Source organism: Dipodomys merriami, unplaced genomic scaffold, assembly GCF_024711535.1.
Source record: "Dipodomys merriami isolate MVZ:Mamm:240054 unplaced genomic scaffold, mDipMer1.0.p SCAF_11, whole genome shotgun sequence".
Taxonomy (NCBI): Eukaryota; Metazoa; Chordata; class Mammalia; order Rodentia; family Heteromyidae; genus Dipodomys; species Dipodomys merriami.
In genome coordinates this window covers 4,038,678-4,055,265 of record NW_027202382.1, presented here as the reverse complement: position 1 = coordinate 4,055,265, position 16,588 = coordinate 4,038,678, and the positions used below count along the sequence as shown (strand labels likewise).

Here is a 16,588-nt window from a genome sequence, read left to right as displayed (position 1 = left end):
ACAGTGCCTCAACCCTGTAATGCTAGCTACTCAGGAGGCTCAGATCTGAGGATCGCGGTTTGAAGCCAGCCCAGGCAGAAAAGTCCCAGAAGACTCATATCTCCAATTAATCACTCAAAAACTGGAAGTAGAGTTGTGGCTCAAAGTGGTAGAGCACTAGCTTTGAGCAAAGGAGCTCAGGGACAGCATCCAGGCCCTGAGTTCAAGCCTCACAACTGACCTCTCCCCCCCCAACCAAAAAAAAAATTGCTGGGTGTTGGTGCCTCATATCTGTAATCCTAGCTACTCAGGATGTGCAGGCATCATAAACCTTGAATAAAAAGGACTTTTCTTTGGTTGTTTTCTTTTCTTTTCTATTTGTCCATTTTCTGATAATTAGTAACTGTGGGATTATTTAACCTTGTTTATGGGTAAGAAGCTTAAAAGGCTCTAGTGCTGACATCAGCCTGATTCTTGAGAGGGTCAGGTTTAATAGAGGTAGGTGGAGTGGTGGCCACCATCCTCCCTTATTAGCCTAGTTTATATCACTCTTAGTCTAGAATGCTGGCAAAGTGGCTTCTTTAAGTCCAGCACAACGTGTGCTGCTGGTCAGGCAGCATGTGGAATTAGTAGAGCTCTTTACTCACTGTAAGGAAACAGCTTTTTTTTTTTTTTTTTTGGCTCCCAAATGGTTTCCAGAGCAATCAAAATAATACCATTTGCAGGCAGACACTTTTCAAGGCTGAAAAGAGCAGCTTGGAGAGGAAAAGGAGTGCTCTCTGGGCCCTGGGAGAACTGTTTTACAGCTGGGCACTGCACATAAATGCCAACTGAATGCCCTTTCAGTTGTGTAACTCACCACTGGGGCTCCACCATGGAAGAGGCACTCAACAAAAATGAAGAGTACCTCACACAGGCATTTGTACTTGTAAACCAACTCTGCTTTGTGAGCTGCAAACAGCAATGTGTAGGACATTGTATTACAGTTTCCAAGTAAATCCTGCAATGGTGAAGGGTTGGTGGGCCGCCTGCTTCTCATTAGAGATCCTGTCTGGCTCTTTTCCTAGAGAATGAGTGGTAGATTGCTGACACCTGTTTTCCCATCCAGCCTGAGGATGTGAAGTGTGCATTAGGAATGCTTGAAAATGCTTCCTTGTGTCCGAGTCGTGGAGCTTGGCACTGCTCAGAGAGGAGGAGTCCATTGCTGGGAAGGGAAAAGTGAAAATCAGTGGTGAAAAACTGCCGTTATAAACTGAAACTCAGATCTCATTTCGTAGCTACTGACTGCTTGTTCACGCTCCAGCTTTATTACTCATTGAACAAGGAAAAAGAACATGTATCCTCTACGGTCACATATTTCTCAAATAACATGAGTATGTGGTCGAGACAATGAGCACATTGAAAATGTGAGTTCAAGAGAAATTATCCACTCTTATACCTAAATATATCAGCATTATTAAGTTATTTAAAAGTAACATTTCTCCTGAAGGTGTAAAGTACATGTGCATGGCGGGGAGGGGTGGCATTATCTATGTCTGCACACTGCTATCCATTTAACTGCTATGAAGTCTCGTTTAAAAACTATGGTATTTCGAAGCCAGTGGCTAATACCTATAATCCTAGCTACTCAGGAGGCTGAAAAGTCCCTGAGACATTTTAATCTTCAATTAACTGCCAAAAAGCCAGAAGTAGGCTGTGGCTCAAATGGTATAGCACTAGCCTTGTGTTAAAAAGCTAAGGAACAGAACCCAGGACCTAAGTTCAAGCTCCAGGAGCTGCACAAGCAAACAAAAACACGATGGCAAACAACAGAGGGCCGGCCCAATGTTCTGCCTGTAATCACAGATTCAGAATGCCTTCTGTTTACAGGTATGAAAAGGTTAACAAGAAAACATTTTTTGAAGTGCTAGTGGTTTAGAGTTGAGCTAGAGAGAATACACATCGAAGTATAATACTGTGCATGTCTAGTAAGGAAACAGGTGATGTCCCTTCTGTGTCTTCAGGATGTTTGCAAGGAGAGAGGTTTGGATGGGTGGGAAAATGTGTGTAGAATTTGTTCTCTGCCATTCATAGGCTGCAGAATTAAAGGATATTTTAAAATGGAGAATATAATCAAACTATATTAAATGAGTGTATGGAAATGTCATAATGAAACCTCTGACTTTGTACAATTCAATTTATGACAATAAAAAATAGCAGCCAAAAAATAATAGTGGCAACATTTCTTCTGACTGTGGGACTTGGCTGGGTCTGGTGAACATTGGCCTCCATTTGTGAACTGTGGGTGAATAGGGTTATGTCTGGGTCATGGCCTTGGACCAGAGCGAAATTAACTGTCTCATAATGTGATTGAACTAATGACCTTGGCCTCATTACTACTGTGTTTTAACCAGTGGAATCAATCAGATATTGTAGAAAGAGTAATCAAGGTATCCCTGAGAAAGATGAGCCTAGCAGTAAATAGGGATGAACCGAAACCAAGGTACTTCCCTTATCCAGCATCATCTGGGCTTTTGTCTTTACATTTTTTGCGTTTCCATACTTATTTCTACATCTAGTAAAAATAAAGTGATTAAAACAAAAAGGACATCATGACTCTCCCGTGTTGCTATTCTGACACAATGAAATGTGTAGTCAGTTTTCTTGTACAGCATTAGACTTTTTTTTTCCAGAAGCTGCTTTGAAGAAGCATATTGTTTTCAGTTTTCCATATGTAATGCCCCATAAATTTACTGATGATGCCTTTTTCTTCTTCTCTAAAGTCGGAACAACCCAGTCCTGCCAGTTCCAGCTCCAGTTCCAGCTCCAGCTTCACACCGTCCCAGACCAGGCAACAAGGTATCAACAGCTCCAAGGCAAACTATGAGACATTTTTCTCATAAAGCATCTTAATGAGTTGATTTATGACCTATCTTCCACTGTTTTATTATTTGAATGGTAACTTGGCTTTTATGCAGTTGTATTTATTTCCCCTAGGAATGCATGTGAACATTGTTCTGATATATGGGGCCAGACTTTAGAAATTTCCCCCCTTTCTAGTTCTTGCCATCAGATTCCCATTTGACAAAAGGATTATAGACACAGTCTATTCCAGGGAGTTCCCAGATACAACAGCACACCCTGGACTTGACAGGCTTTGACATAAAGAAATAGGTTTGCACTCTTCCACTTCGGACACCTTTCATCTTTATTTTATTTCTTTTTAATCTCAAGATTAATAGACTCTTCTAAAGCAAAATGTTAATTTACTGTCTCTTAAATCAATATCCTATATTCTGATTGTTAGCCATACTTTGAATAAAGATTAGTAAACTGGAAACTATTAATAGGTATATTTAGTATATTTTCCATGTGTATATAAAAATGTTCAAATGTAGGCTTTTAAAATTTTTTACATGAAAAAGGGACAATTAATGTTTTAACATTCTATTAAACATTGCCTTTCTTCATGGTCCACATTGAATTCCTAATGTCCTTTTGTGTCTTGAAAAGGATTAAATTGCTGTGCATATTTGGACTAAGGATAAGCTTCCAGGAAAAAAAAAAAGACAGTGATAGTTTTGACTATTCAGTCAGAGCTCTTGTTCCATATTTCCAAAGGCTTATGCTCACTACAAAAGCAGAGAAATTTGTGTTGTATAAAATGTGAGGTTGCAGGCAGTTGATACTTACCTTAGAACTGAGTTAGTGTTAGTTGAGATATTCCTGCCATAGAATAGACTTGAAAGATTGGCTAAACCAGAATGCCTCTCTCAGCTTCTGAATTGCCTTTACAATTCATTTTGAAAACTTGAAATACCTATCTTGTTTTCATCACATCTAAGATTAGTAAAATAAAAGAAGCTACACTAATGAAAATGGATGTGCATGTGTGTTTTATGGTTTTGTTCTGTTCTAGAAAAAAGAGTTATAATTCAGTTTTTTTCTTCCATGTAATATTGGATATAATCTTGAGTTTTCTGGGCATTTGATTTATTACATGGTCTTATTTGTGTTAATTCATGCTGGTATTCTGCCAGAAATTTCTTTAAAAGTAAAATGAAAATTGGCTGCATAAAATTGTTGCAACAAGACCTTCTGTGCAAGATCAATAGGAAGATCAGAGATAGGACATTACACCATGGAATTGAAATACTTTATAATCTGAACTTGACTGAAATGCTTGCTTGACCTGAAATTGACCTTGAAATAAAAGAAACAGCTAAACCTTAATAGATCAAAAACTACCACACAAAGCCTGCATTGCCAAGAACAAGTTAGAGCCACAGTGATTTATTAATCTCAGCTTTTCAATACATGGATTAACTTAACAAAACAGCCAATTTACTAATAGATCTTTCTGTTTCTTTTTAGGTGTAATTTTTCTTAGGGAAGAAATGTACACAGAAAAAAATTCCTGGAAAATTTAATGAACATTTGGTTCATTAAAACAATAGTGTCTGGGCGGGTAATTCTTGTGGCTCAGGAAGCCAAGATCTGAGGATCGTGGTAGGAAACCAGCCCTGGCAGGAAAGTCTGTGAGAGTTTTATCTCAAATTAATAGCCAAAATTCCAAAAATGAAGCTGTGATTCAAGTGGTAAAGCGCCAACCTTGAGCAAAGTAGCTAAGGGACAGTGCCCTCGCCCTGAATTCAACTCCTAATATTGGCACAAGAAAACAACAGTAGTGTTTTGATTATTATGAAAACAATAGTGTTTAGATAGAGGCTACATTCCAGACACTGTAACAAGTTGTATTGCAAAAATGTATAATTAGGATAAGGATTATTCTCAGTGTTAAGTACAGGTAAGCATTCCCCTGTGCCTAATATGAGTAAGTATGCTTGAAGTAGTATGTTTGATTTTCTGTGGTTCACTGTCATTATGCAGGTCCTTTAAGGTCTATAATGAAAGACCTGCATTCCGATGACAATGAGGAGGAATCAGATGAGGCAGAGGATAATGACAATGACTCTGAAATGGAAAGACCTGTGAATAGAGGGGGAAGTCGGAGTCGCAGGTAAATGTCTTGGAGAGAGGTTCTGACATCTGGTACAATCACAAAAAAATGTGCCACATCAGAAGCAAAGGCAATAAATAGTCTTATTCAAGTGAAATTGGGGTGTCTTGGCATGCTTAATACTTACCTTTACAGGAAACTATCTTTCCTTTTATCAAAAGAGGAAGGTTTTTCCCCCTCTAAAACCTTTATAGAAGAAGCCAGATTAGAAGTCCTTGTTATCTGCAAATATATCCCTTGTGACATATTCATTTGGAGAGTTTGTGTAGACCTGGTGCTACAGGTCATCTCAGAATGTGAAGAAATGTGTTTTCTGTTTGTCGTTAGAAATACATAATTGGCCCCAGTGAATTCTGTGTGTGACCTAATTAAACTAGGATCACCTGTGTGTGTTTTCTAGCAAATAAGCTCCTTTTAAGTGTGCTGACAATTAGGTTCCTTAAGTAGCTTTAATGCTGTGAGGCATAATTTCACATTATAAGATGGTAATTCATGTCACTTATAATTAATAGTCAACTTGAAATTGCCTTGAGGATTTCATTTCTTTATCATGAGCAAAACAAATAGGCGTGCTTAATTTAATATGTTTTAAGTAGAAAAATGTGAATCTACTTGAACTTAAAATCCAATTACATTTATAACATATTACAATAAATCTTCCCCATTATCCATTACTGTGTAGATGGCCCTGGAATATTTAAAATAATGCACTTTTAACACAAATTGGACATACTCCATGCTCTCTTCAATGACAATTCCTCAGTGTCATCTGAAAAAGCCCTCCATAGGTCTAAGTCCTTTCAGATCCCTTGGTGACTCTACCTTATGGGTGTATTCCTTTTACAAGACTATAGCCCAGGCCTGCATCTAACAAACAACAACTGGTAGGGCAGAAAGATCTAAAAATGAACTGCAACATAGAGTTAAGGACTTTCTTAAATCACCAAAAGGTTGATCACTGGCTGCTTTCCAATGTAGTTGATGACACACACACACACACACACACACACACACACACACACACACACACACACACACACACACACACACACACGCGTGTGCGGTACATTTTCCCGTTATTGTTTAGAAAACTGTAGATATTCTATGATCAGCTGTTGTCTAGTCTCCTCTCTGCCATTTCCAAGTCAGTTAGTGTGGGTCAGGTCATACATGTTTTATCTTGAGTATAGTGTGGACATATTGTTGGGGACTCTTCATTTGTCTGCCTGACATATGCTGTGAGCACAGAAGCATTTGATCTTCCACGTACTTGTGAAGCTTCAACTGTTTAATCAGTTTAAATACTCAGCCTTCCACTTCAGTAAAGAAGCATCTGAAAGCAGCGCTTCAACTGAACACTTTATTACTGTAATTTAGTTAAGAAAAACAAGTTCCATCCATTTTTTTTTTGCTAAAAGGATGTCATAGTATATCCTTTTCCTTTCCTATCTTGTATCTTATCTATCTGAATATATAATAGAGCTAGCATATGATTGCCTATTCATAGTGAAAGGAAACCTAGACTCGGATTTCTAAAGCATTTTCTTTCTCTGAGAAGAATATTATATTAGGCTACTGTATAACCAGCAAGAAGGAGCAAACAGGAAAGGGGTGGTATACATCAGGCAGAGTGGAAAAAAGCAACATCTCCTCTTTGGTTAAAAGAACATATGACTTCATTCTGCAGAGGAAAAAATATGTAGAGGAGGAGGTGGTATTTTTATTGGTTTTTTTTCTCTCTCATTGTTTTTCCTTTATTTTTAAAATGTCTTTTATTGTAAAGATATTGTACAGAAGGGTTACAGTTACATGAGTAAGGTAATGAGTATATTTCCTATAGAGCATTGTTACCCCCTCCTTTGTTTTTCCCTACCTTCCCTCTTTACTTGCCTACCTCCCCTACATCTCCCTCCTCCCCCACCCCAAGTTGTAAAGTTAAGCACAATTATCCTGAACATACTGTTTGTTTGTTTTTTTGCACTGCTGGAATATATTCCCAATGAAGTTACAGTATACCAGTGTGCAGAACTAGAGATGGCTTTGAATCATGACACAGTAGATATGATTAGTTGAAGTTCTGGAATTTTGGGCTTAATACATCTTGGGTTTGAATCCTGGTGCCTCTGTTTTTACTTCTGTGAGTTTGGGTGAGTGACTAGGTCAAAGTGTATTGCTGGCCAGCTGGAAATCACTAAAAGAGAAACAGCAGGTATAGCACTGAACATGGATCCAAATATAAATTCTGGTGCCCTGCATCTTGTATATACATTTTTCTAATTTGGGGAGTGAAAGGGAAATAACAAAATGCTGAAATGACAATATAGGTTGCCCCATTGTAACAATGGGATGTACAAGACACTATGTTGAAAATGAACTTTACAGATTGGGGGGAGGGGAGGGAGGAGTTGGGAAGGTGGGGAGGGAAGGATTGGTAGGGGAAAAACAAAGGAGGAGGTAACAATGGTCGATAAGAAATGTACTCATTACCTTACTCTTGTAACTGTAACCCCTCTGTACAGTATCTTTACAATAAAAAATATATTAAAGAAACCAATATATGTTAGTGATTGTGAGTTACAGCCAACTTTTCAATGACTGTTGTTTGGATTCCTTGCTTTTTGGGGGGATATCCATGGATATTTCAAGTCTCTTGTTTGTAGTGATGCTTATGACTTTTCTCTGTTTCTCTTCAGAGTTAGCTTGAGTGATGGCAGTGACAGTGAGAGCAGTTCTGCCTCTTCACCCCTCCATCATGAGCCTCCACCACCATTATTAAAAACCAACAACAACCAGGTAAATTGTGCAGTTCGCACTTCTCAAGACTCTGTAGAACTGGGTATATTCCACTGTCACACAGCATACAAATTTTTTACCTCCCAATTTAAAACAGTCCCTCTCAATACTAAATAAATGGGAATCCAAAACCTTAAAAGAATAAACACATAACGTAGAAGAACTTCTGCTGTCCAGAAAAATAAGTATGCTCCATCAGATGGTGAATTAAGTGCAGGAAGGGATTAGGATGGAAATGCTGTCCATTCACTCCTGATTGCTGTGTGTTCTATCCCCCAGCAGTAAATGAGTGACCTAATTAGAAGCAATATGACTGGTGAGTTAGTTTAAAAGCTGGCTCTTGCCCAGGCATTGGTGGCTCACACCTGTGATCCTAGCTACTCAGGAGGCTGAGATCTGAGGATCATGGTTCAAAACCAACTCAGGTAGAAAAGTCCAATTATCTTCAACTAACTACCAGGAAACTGGAAGTGGCCCTGTGGCTTAAAGTGGTAGAGTGCTACCCTTGAGTAAAAGAACCTTAGGGACATTGCCTGGGCCCTGAGTTCAAGCCTCACAACCCACCAAAAAAAAACTTCTTTTTGGCTCTTTGCTTTATTACTGGTGTTTTGCTAATGGAAAGCTAACTTATTCTGTATCCGTTTCTTCATCTGTAAATGATACTAACATATACCTTGCAAATTATTGGGAGGATAACAATATATGTAGATACTATGAGGCAGTACATGGCACCTCCGTATATGTTTATTATTAGATACCCAACCTCAGTTTTCTCATCCAAGAAAAAAAGGATCATCAGTGGGATTATAAGGAATAGTTAATAAAACAGAAAACAGTGTCCACTCTCATTGATAATCAACTCAGAATATAGTTATTTGTATAAAGTCTGAATAGATCTTTGAAAGCTATGAAGAGCTTTTGTTAAACATATGGATAAGATTGGAATTATTTCTATTACTTACTAAAATAAATGCTTTTCAAGTATCATGAATACTGTAAAAGCTCATTGTGTGTTAAATTGATATTCATTATTGCAAGTTATACTTACCCTTTTGTTTAATCAGATTTCCTGTGACCTCTACCATAATTGTTTAATTCAAGTTACCATATGACTGTTTACCTGAGAATTTAAAAAACATAGTTTTTATAAAATTGGTCTGTTTCCTAAGTGTTTTACGATTTTAAAATACCTTGTCCTTGAATTTGTGATCTTGGCTTTAGTTGGAAAAAACCTATTTTACAAGCTGAAAACATCTTTTTCACATTTTGTGTAAAGTATAAGTAGATATCTTTATTTTTTATTTATTAAAAAAATTTATTGTGAAAATACTGTACAAAGTGGTTACACTTACATGGGCAAGGTAATGAGTATATTTCTTATCAAGCAATGTTGCCTCCTCCTTTGTTTCCCCTTCCTATCCCTTCCCAACTCCCCCCACACCGCCCCCCTCTCCCAGCCAAAGTTGTAAAGTTTGTTTTTCGACATAACGTCTTGTACATCTCATTGTTGCAATGGGTCCACCTGTATCCCTATTTAAACAAGCAGAGATCTTAAAATCATATATTTCTTAGTTACAATGTTGGCTTGCAACTTAAATCTTCCATTGTTAAGTAGGAAAGGTACTTTTTTAATCTGCCTACCAAAACTAAACTAAAAGATCCAGGTTGTCCATCTGGAGAAGGTAAAAAATTACCTAGCCAGGCATTCATGGTTCATGCCTGTAATCCTAGCTACTCAGAACCCTCAGACCTGATGATTAGAGGTTTGAAGCCAGCCCAGGCAGAAAAGTCTGTAAGATTCCATCTCCAGTTAACCAGCAAAAATGCCAAAATGGAAACATGGTACAAGTAAGTGGTAGAGCACCAGCTAAGAGAAAAAAGCCCAGTCAGAGCATAAGGTCCTAAGTTGAAGTCATGGTACCTCTTTGGAAGGGGGAGAGGGAGGGAGGAAGGATGGGAAGGAAGAAAGGAAAAGAGAAAGGAAGGAAGGAAGTAATTACTTTATTTGATTAAATAGCATACCAATGATTTTTTTGGCATGCTTATTCAACAAATGTGTAAGTGCTCCTTACATATCACATATCAATCTACCAGTAGTACTTGATTACATGTCACTTCTTTCATGCACCTGTAGGCGTAATAATAAAGTCCATATGCACTCACAGTGTTGCATCAGTATGATGCTATTTCTTTAAATCAATGTTCAGGAACATTAAAAGTAATAAATACAAGTATATTCTCTATGCTGTGGAGTGTACGATTTTCTTAAAGACCTAAAAGTCATTTATATTTAACTCAGACATACATTTGTAGTATTATATTTGAGTGGCAGTGGGAGGAGTACTTGTGGTGGTACAGAGCATGTCTGAAATTTCACATCCAATAAAGTGGATAGCAACATACTGAGATGGCCCTAGTTATGAAATGGGAAGACCTAGTTTCTTTCTCCAGTGCATCTTGCCTATTGTGTTAGTTCACGTTCCATTGCTGACCAAATACCCTAGGAAAAACTTAAAGGAGGAAATGGTTTCTGCTATACCTGTTGTCACTTGACTCTCTTCTTTCTGGACCAGAGGTTGGAAGAACATCATGGTGGGGACCATGTGGTAGAACAAAGTGTGGCTCACCCCAGGTGGATGTAATATGAAAACAGAGAGAAGGGATTGTGACAAGATATAGCTCCCAAAGGAGCTTCAACTAGGTTGTACTAGCTTACTTTCTATCACCTCCCAATTTCCCAGCAAATTAAAACCCATCAGTGTATTAATACATCAGTGAAGTCAGAGCCCTTATAATCCAATCACTTCTTTGAAACCTCATCTCTGAACAGTGTTTCATTAAGAACTCAGACTTCAGCACATGAACCTTTGGGAAACAGTCTACCTATAAACCATAACAACTATTTCTCTGTCCACAAAATGATCGTGTAAGATTTAGTTAAACATGGGGCACACTTGAACTGCCTTTTACCTTCTTATAAGTCTTCCATGGACTTAGGAAAAGGTAAAGTATTAATTGAGTCAAATGTTTTCTAAGTACTGGAAAAAAAATGAACAGAGGGCCACATACCAAGAAAGCAAGTAATTAGCCTGAGTATTGTTAGGAGCTACTAATGATTATTAACTCAAAAAAGGTATCAGAAAGTTCATCTGCTGAATAATTGAGATTCATTCCTCACAAAAGAATACAGAAAAATAATAACCTTGAAAATGTGATTCTCAAGCTGTATCTTCTGATTAAGGACAAGTGCTACTAAACATAATTACTCCATTTTCAGAGATTGCCAAATCTATCAGTGGTTTATCTCAGTCTGGGTGGCTCTATTTCCCTCAATACAGCTTAATGGGAATAATGAAGAGTATTTTACCAGTTTAACCAGAGATGGCTTTTTTTTTTTAAACCTTAAATCCTGTTTGTGTGAATTTGAAACAAAACAACCAGGTCTTTCTTAGCCAGGAGTATGGCAGGGAGAGAGTGAATGGATTTGAAGGAAGGAAGTGTTCCATTGGACTCAAGTTAATATTCAGAATATTATAAATCACCTATCAGCCTGCCGGGCATGTTGAATTAAATTCAAAAGAGTCTATCCAGTTAAACTGGTTTGAAATAAGCCTGTGGAAGACAAGGTGTTATACTTTTATATTCTGGAGTCGTTTCCCTAAAGATAAGAAATGATCATAAATAAAACAATTGTCTTCAACATGGCTCAGCTCTCTCAGAATGAGGTTTTGACAAAGCTGTTTATTTTGGAGCAGGGAGAGATCAAAGAAGGAAGATTAACTGAGCCCCGTCTGGGCAGCCACTCAGTAACTTGAGGCGGGTCACTGACACCCGGAGCTTTTGTTCCTGCCACCATAGCCTCAGAAGAAAGAAACTAGGATTTCAATGTGTTTTGGCCTTCTGTGCTGTAGCACTTATGGAATGTGTGGGGTGGGACTTAAGCGCCCAAACGTTCTATTTTCTGCTTTGAAGGGAAGGTTACAGGACTCTCTAAACCTAGTTTGCAAAGTTCCATTGCAAACATAGCAGTTCCAGACACTCAGATAACCAGAGCACAAATGAGTGTGGGGGATGGGGCTATAGGAGGAGCTGGATGGGATGGGAACAAAATTCAGTTCTCTAATACACCAGGCAGACAGGAACTGTTTTTTTACTCCTGCCTGAAATCTCAGCAGATTGTCTCCACAGCACCCAGCCCAGTGTCTAAGTTGGCCAGGAGTGCCATCTACTGACCTACTTACTCCTATGTCTCTGAGCACTGATTTTCCCCTTGAGGGGGAAAACAACAATAGAGAAGGGGAAATAATGCATGTAGGACTAGTTGGTTTCCTTTACAGGGGAGCATATTAAGAATGATTGTCTTGTCTCTGCTGCTCAATAATTTCCTTGTGTGGCCCAGAAAATTGTATGTTAAGCTAGCTCAGTCAAACTAGTTATCTTAATATTAAAGAAATGAGTGTGAATCTCTGGAAAGACTATTGAAAGCATACTTCTTTATCCATCACACATTGTTCTCAATTCAAAGAGAAATATTTCCATTTAGGGGTATTTCCAGAATGTCCTGATTCTATCCTAACAAGTAAAGTACGTAACTAGTAGTATAACATTGTAAAGCTAAATGGGAATCTGGGCATTATCTTGTTCATGCCTCTCATTGTCATCTATTGAGACCCAAAAATGTTAAGTGATAGGGCTAGGGACCCAACCCTATGCTCTACAATTTCAAATTAAAAGGGAGTACAGTCTTAAAATTTTCTGTGTGTTATGAAATGAGGTAGACTGAACAAAACTGTGATTGAATTAGGGCAGGGAACAGTGAATGGAAGAATAGGATAAATATGAGACTTCTTAAAGTAAATTCTTTATTTGTCATCTCTTTAATAACAGTCTTTGATTATAACGACTCAGCAATGAGGTTATAAAAAGGCAAAATGCTTTGCTCTTTGTGTTTATATACATTTGTAAAAATTCATCATAAATGAATTTAAAAATTCACTTGGTTCTTATTCTTGGTTCATCTGAGGACCATTTTAGAGTATTTCCCTCAGAAGTCTTGATTTGGAATATCATGTTTAATAAGTCATAATTTTATCCTTATTAATCAGAAACATAACTCCCTACCAAATCTTCTGAGTGGTATACAGAACTACTGTTAATAAGTTAAATTTCAATTGCCTCAGTTAAAAGGAAAGTCACTTGGAGTCTTACCTTGCATAATTATATCACATTAAAATGATGACCTTTTTCTTCAGAAAGTGATTGTCAGAAGACAATCTTGTTTCTCTTTCTGGAGTTAGATAATCCCAGATTGGAGCATCCAGGTAAGGAATGGCCACCTTCATTCCCAAAGTTTTATCACCTCAGTAGATATGAGTAACTTCAGAATGTAAAAGACAGGTATTACAGAAGGCATTTAGGGACTTGTTTTTTGTTGTTGTTGTTGATTTTTTTAAAAAATCATCTGTAGCTCACTGAGCACTGGTAGTCATGCCAAAATGGCAGAATGAACAGGAAAACATTTTTTTCCAACAAGGACTATCATCTCAGAATAACAGCTGCCATACATATGCATAGAGAGTTTTCACCAGTGAAAAGCAGCCTTGGAAGCTGAGATGCATTTCCTTATCGTCAACTATTTTTTAAGGTGCTGTTTTTCTGGCTCAGCATTTCATAAATAAGCAGTCCGTTTTCCCATTAAAAATAAGATTATAAGAGAAAAAAGGGTATAGAAATGCTAGGCAGAAAACAGATTTGTTATCCAACATTTCATTCAGTGAGTGTTTTTGGTTATGTGGGTGGCAAGCTAGCAGGTTCTTGAAATAAAATTTAACACAGTGTTTTCTTTGATCCCTAGATCCTTGAAGTGAAAAGTCCAATAAAGCAAAGCAAATCAGATAAGCAAATAAAGAATGGCGAGTGTGACAAGGTAAGTTTCCATTTTACTCCTGTGAGTGCTGCAGCACTGAGGAGTCTTGCCTTATTTTTCTGTATTACCCATACTGGCTCTCTTTCCATCTTCATTGGAAGGGCACGAGATGCCCAGTGACAACACTTTATTCATCCCTGCCCTTTGTAGTTCATTTTCCATGTCTTGCTTTCATATGAGGTTAGCCTTCTGCTACCATTTCCCATGGCATCTACATTGCCAAAGGTTTCAGTCATATCCAGTTGTGGGAGTATGACAAAGATTGTGGTCAAACTAGTGGGTTAAGCAATCACAGGTGGAAGTGAGCAAACCATCTAAATCCCAGGGCAGTATCTGAATTTGCAACTATAAGACCTTGTGGGACATCAGCCACCTGATAGGGGCAGGGCTTGCAAGAGCAAGACAGAGCTCTTCAATGCTTCAAGAATCTTCCCTTTGCCTTATTTAAAATAATCCTGGAAGCACCCACCTAATTATGCTAACCAGACCTCACTCATCTGAGCACATAGAAGGAGAGATGCCTCTCTGCCCTGGCAGTGGTGTTCTTTAAATCAGATGCTAATTTGCAAAGTTGTCTGTCTTTTCTTTGTACTCTCCCCCCCCCCCCAATTTTTTTTTTTTTGGGTCCGGTCGTGGGGCCTGAACTCTGGGCCTGAGTCCTGTCCCTCAGCTCTTCAGCTCAAGGCTAGCACTCTACCACTTGAGCCACAGCGCCACTTCCGGCTTTTTTCTTTTTGCTTATGTGGTGCTGGGGAATTGAACCCAGGGCCTCAGGCATGCAAGGCAAGCGCTCTACCACTGAGCCACCTTCCCAGCCCCCCCCCTCCAGTTGTTAAGCCCCTCCACTCTGGTACCAGGGTTTAAATTTAGAGCCTCACATTTGTTTCATGGCTTGCTTGGCTGGTGCTCTAACACTTGAGTCATGCTTCTAGCCCAGCCTTTTTAAAATTTTTTTTTTTTTTTTTTTTTTTTGCTATTTATTGGAACCTTTTGAACTGCTCTGCCTGGGCTGGCTTCAAACCGTGGTCAAGTTTGAGCCACTGGCAACTGGTATGTTTTTATAAGATATTATTGTATTCTTTGGTTACTTACTAGCTTTGTTTACTAGCAGTGTTTGGCATGATGTGGAAGTTTTTTTTTTTTTCCCCTTTCATTAATTTTTCCTAAGTCGGGCGCTGGTGGCTCACGCCTGTAATCCTAGCTACTCAGGAGGTGAGATTGAGGATCACGATTCAAAGCCAGCCAGACAGGAAAGTCTGTGAGACTCTAATCTCCAATAAACCACTAGAAAACTGGAAGTGGTGCTGTGGCTCAAGCAATAGAGTGCTCTCCTTGAGCTGAAGAGCACAAGGACAGCGCCCAAACCCAGAGTTCAAGCCCTATGACCGACAAAAAAGAAAAAAGAAAAGAATTTTTCTTAACATAATTAGAAATGTGCATTGATACTTTCATGTTCAAACTTAGGCTCTTTTCTTTGTCAAAGGCCTTCTGAGAATTAAAAAATATAAAATAAAAAATCAAAGTAAACCTATGATAATGTGTTCACTGAATTTTCCTATATACCTTGAGGAGATCTTGTTGGGGGAAGGTAGGTATACTCGCTTGAATTTTGTTGAGAGCAAATCAGTGAGAATTTCTTCTCTTCCTCATTTTCAAGCTGGTTTGCTATAAGGTAAAGGTTAAGGTTGAGCCCATAGACAAGGTTAGCAAGGGTCTGTGGACACTGAATCCACATAGTTTGGGGATTAACAGAATCATGACCCTCCAGCTGCTGATTGTACTTATTAACTACTTCTTAAAGCACTTCTTTTGGGGATACTCTTGTCTTTCAGGCGTACCTAGACGAGTTGGTAGAGCTTCACAGAAGATTAATGACACTGAGGGAAAGACACATTCTACAGCAGGTGAGAAATGCTTTTTAGCACAACTTTTTCAGGAAACCTCCAGGCCTAGTCTATCCTGGGGGAGTGTGGTGAAGGAGGATACCCAATCAGAGTGGGCTCATACTGGGAGACGATTCTCATTTCTGAGGCCATCCAGAAGTCCACTTTGAAGCTCTGGTGATTCTCTCCCTCCCTCGTTTCTGCACTCTGGGAGGTGCTACTGGAATGCACAAACCTTTGGGACTGGCCTTCTGGTTTCATGGGAAATCAGTGATAAGGATTCGAGTCAAGTGTTGTAAACATTTGTGATTCAGTTTAGTAACCTTTTGCCAATACTATTCTAAGAAAAATAAATATTTTCTTCATTTCCCTTATCTTGTACACTGTACAGTCTATTATTGTGAACGTGACTGTAATGCCTGTAGAGTGAGACAACTTCTGTTATATCAATGTGATGTTTTGAGAAGATAAGAGTGGACTTTAGTTTCTCTACAGTTGTAGTACATACTTTATTGCATGGATGGTAGCTATTGATAAAATGTTTCTTTAATACCCAAGAAGACTGTGTGTTCCAAATTCCAGGGTAGTTTGTAGATTGTTTCATTTTAATTTTTTTTTACTCTGTCAAATGACTTAAAACTAGTACTTAATCTATCTCAGCTGTCTGTGAATTATTTTAAATATTGACATTTATATTCTGTATACATTTTTGTTTCAGTATATAAGTGCATACTCTCAAATTTGTTAAATTGCCCTCCTGGTCTGATAAGATTTTAATCCCTCCTAGTCTTTTTTTTTAAAAAAAGAGATGGATTACAGACCTATGATTCTTTTTTTTTTTTAATGTACAAGACTTTATTTTAACTACATGCTTGTTCATACATAAACACAGCTACATGGAGGCCTAAGACCAGTGATTTTTAATTTTGGATGTTTTCCAGGTCTTGCATTTTCTTTTAACTGAGTATGAGTAGGCTAGGCCAGTAAGATTTGAATAGCTCAACCTAA

At 38.3% G+C, this 16,588-nt stretch overlaps 1 protein-coding gene across 2 annotated transcripts in view; it reads left to right on the top strand.

Moving 5' to 3' along the window:
- The window catches only part of Mllt3 (MLLT3 super elongation complex subunit), a 279,624-nt gene that overhangs the window by 249,359 nt on the left and 13,677 nt on the right, over positions 1-16,588 (top strand). For both annotated transcript variants that reach the window (XM_070007963.1, XM_070007973.1), the window contains 5 exons: positions 2,742-2,817; positions 4,849-4,978; positions 7,672-7,771; positions 13,626-13,697; positions 15,530-15,601. In XM_070007963.1, the coding sequence (XP_069864064.1) occupies positions 2,742-2,817; positions 4,849-4,978; positions 7,672-7,771; positions 13,626-13,697; positions 15,530-15,601 (450 nt within the window). The remainder of the gene's footprint in view (positions 1-2,741; positions 2,818-4,848; positions 4,979-7,671; positions 7,772-13,625; positions 13,698-15,529; positions 15,602-16,588) is intronic.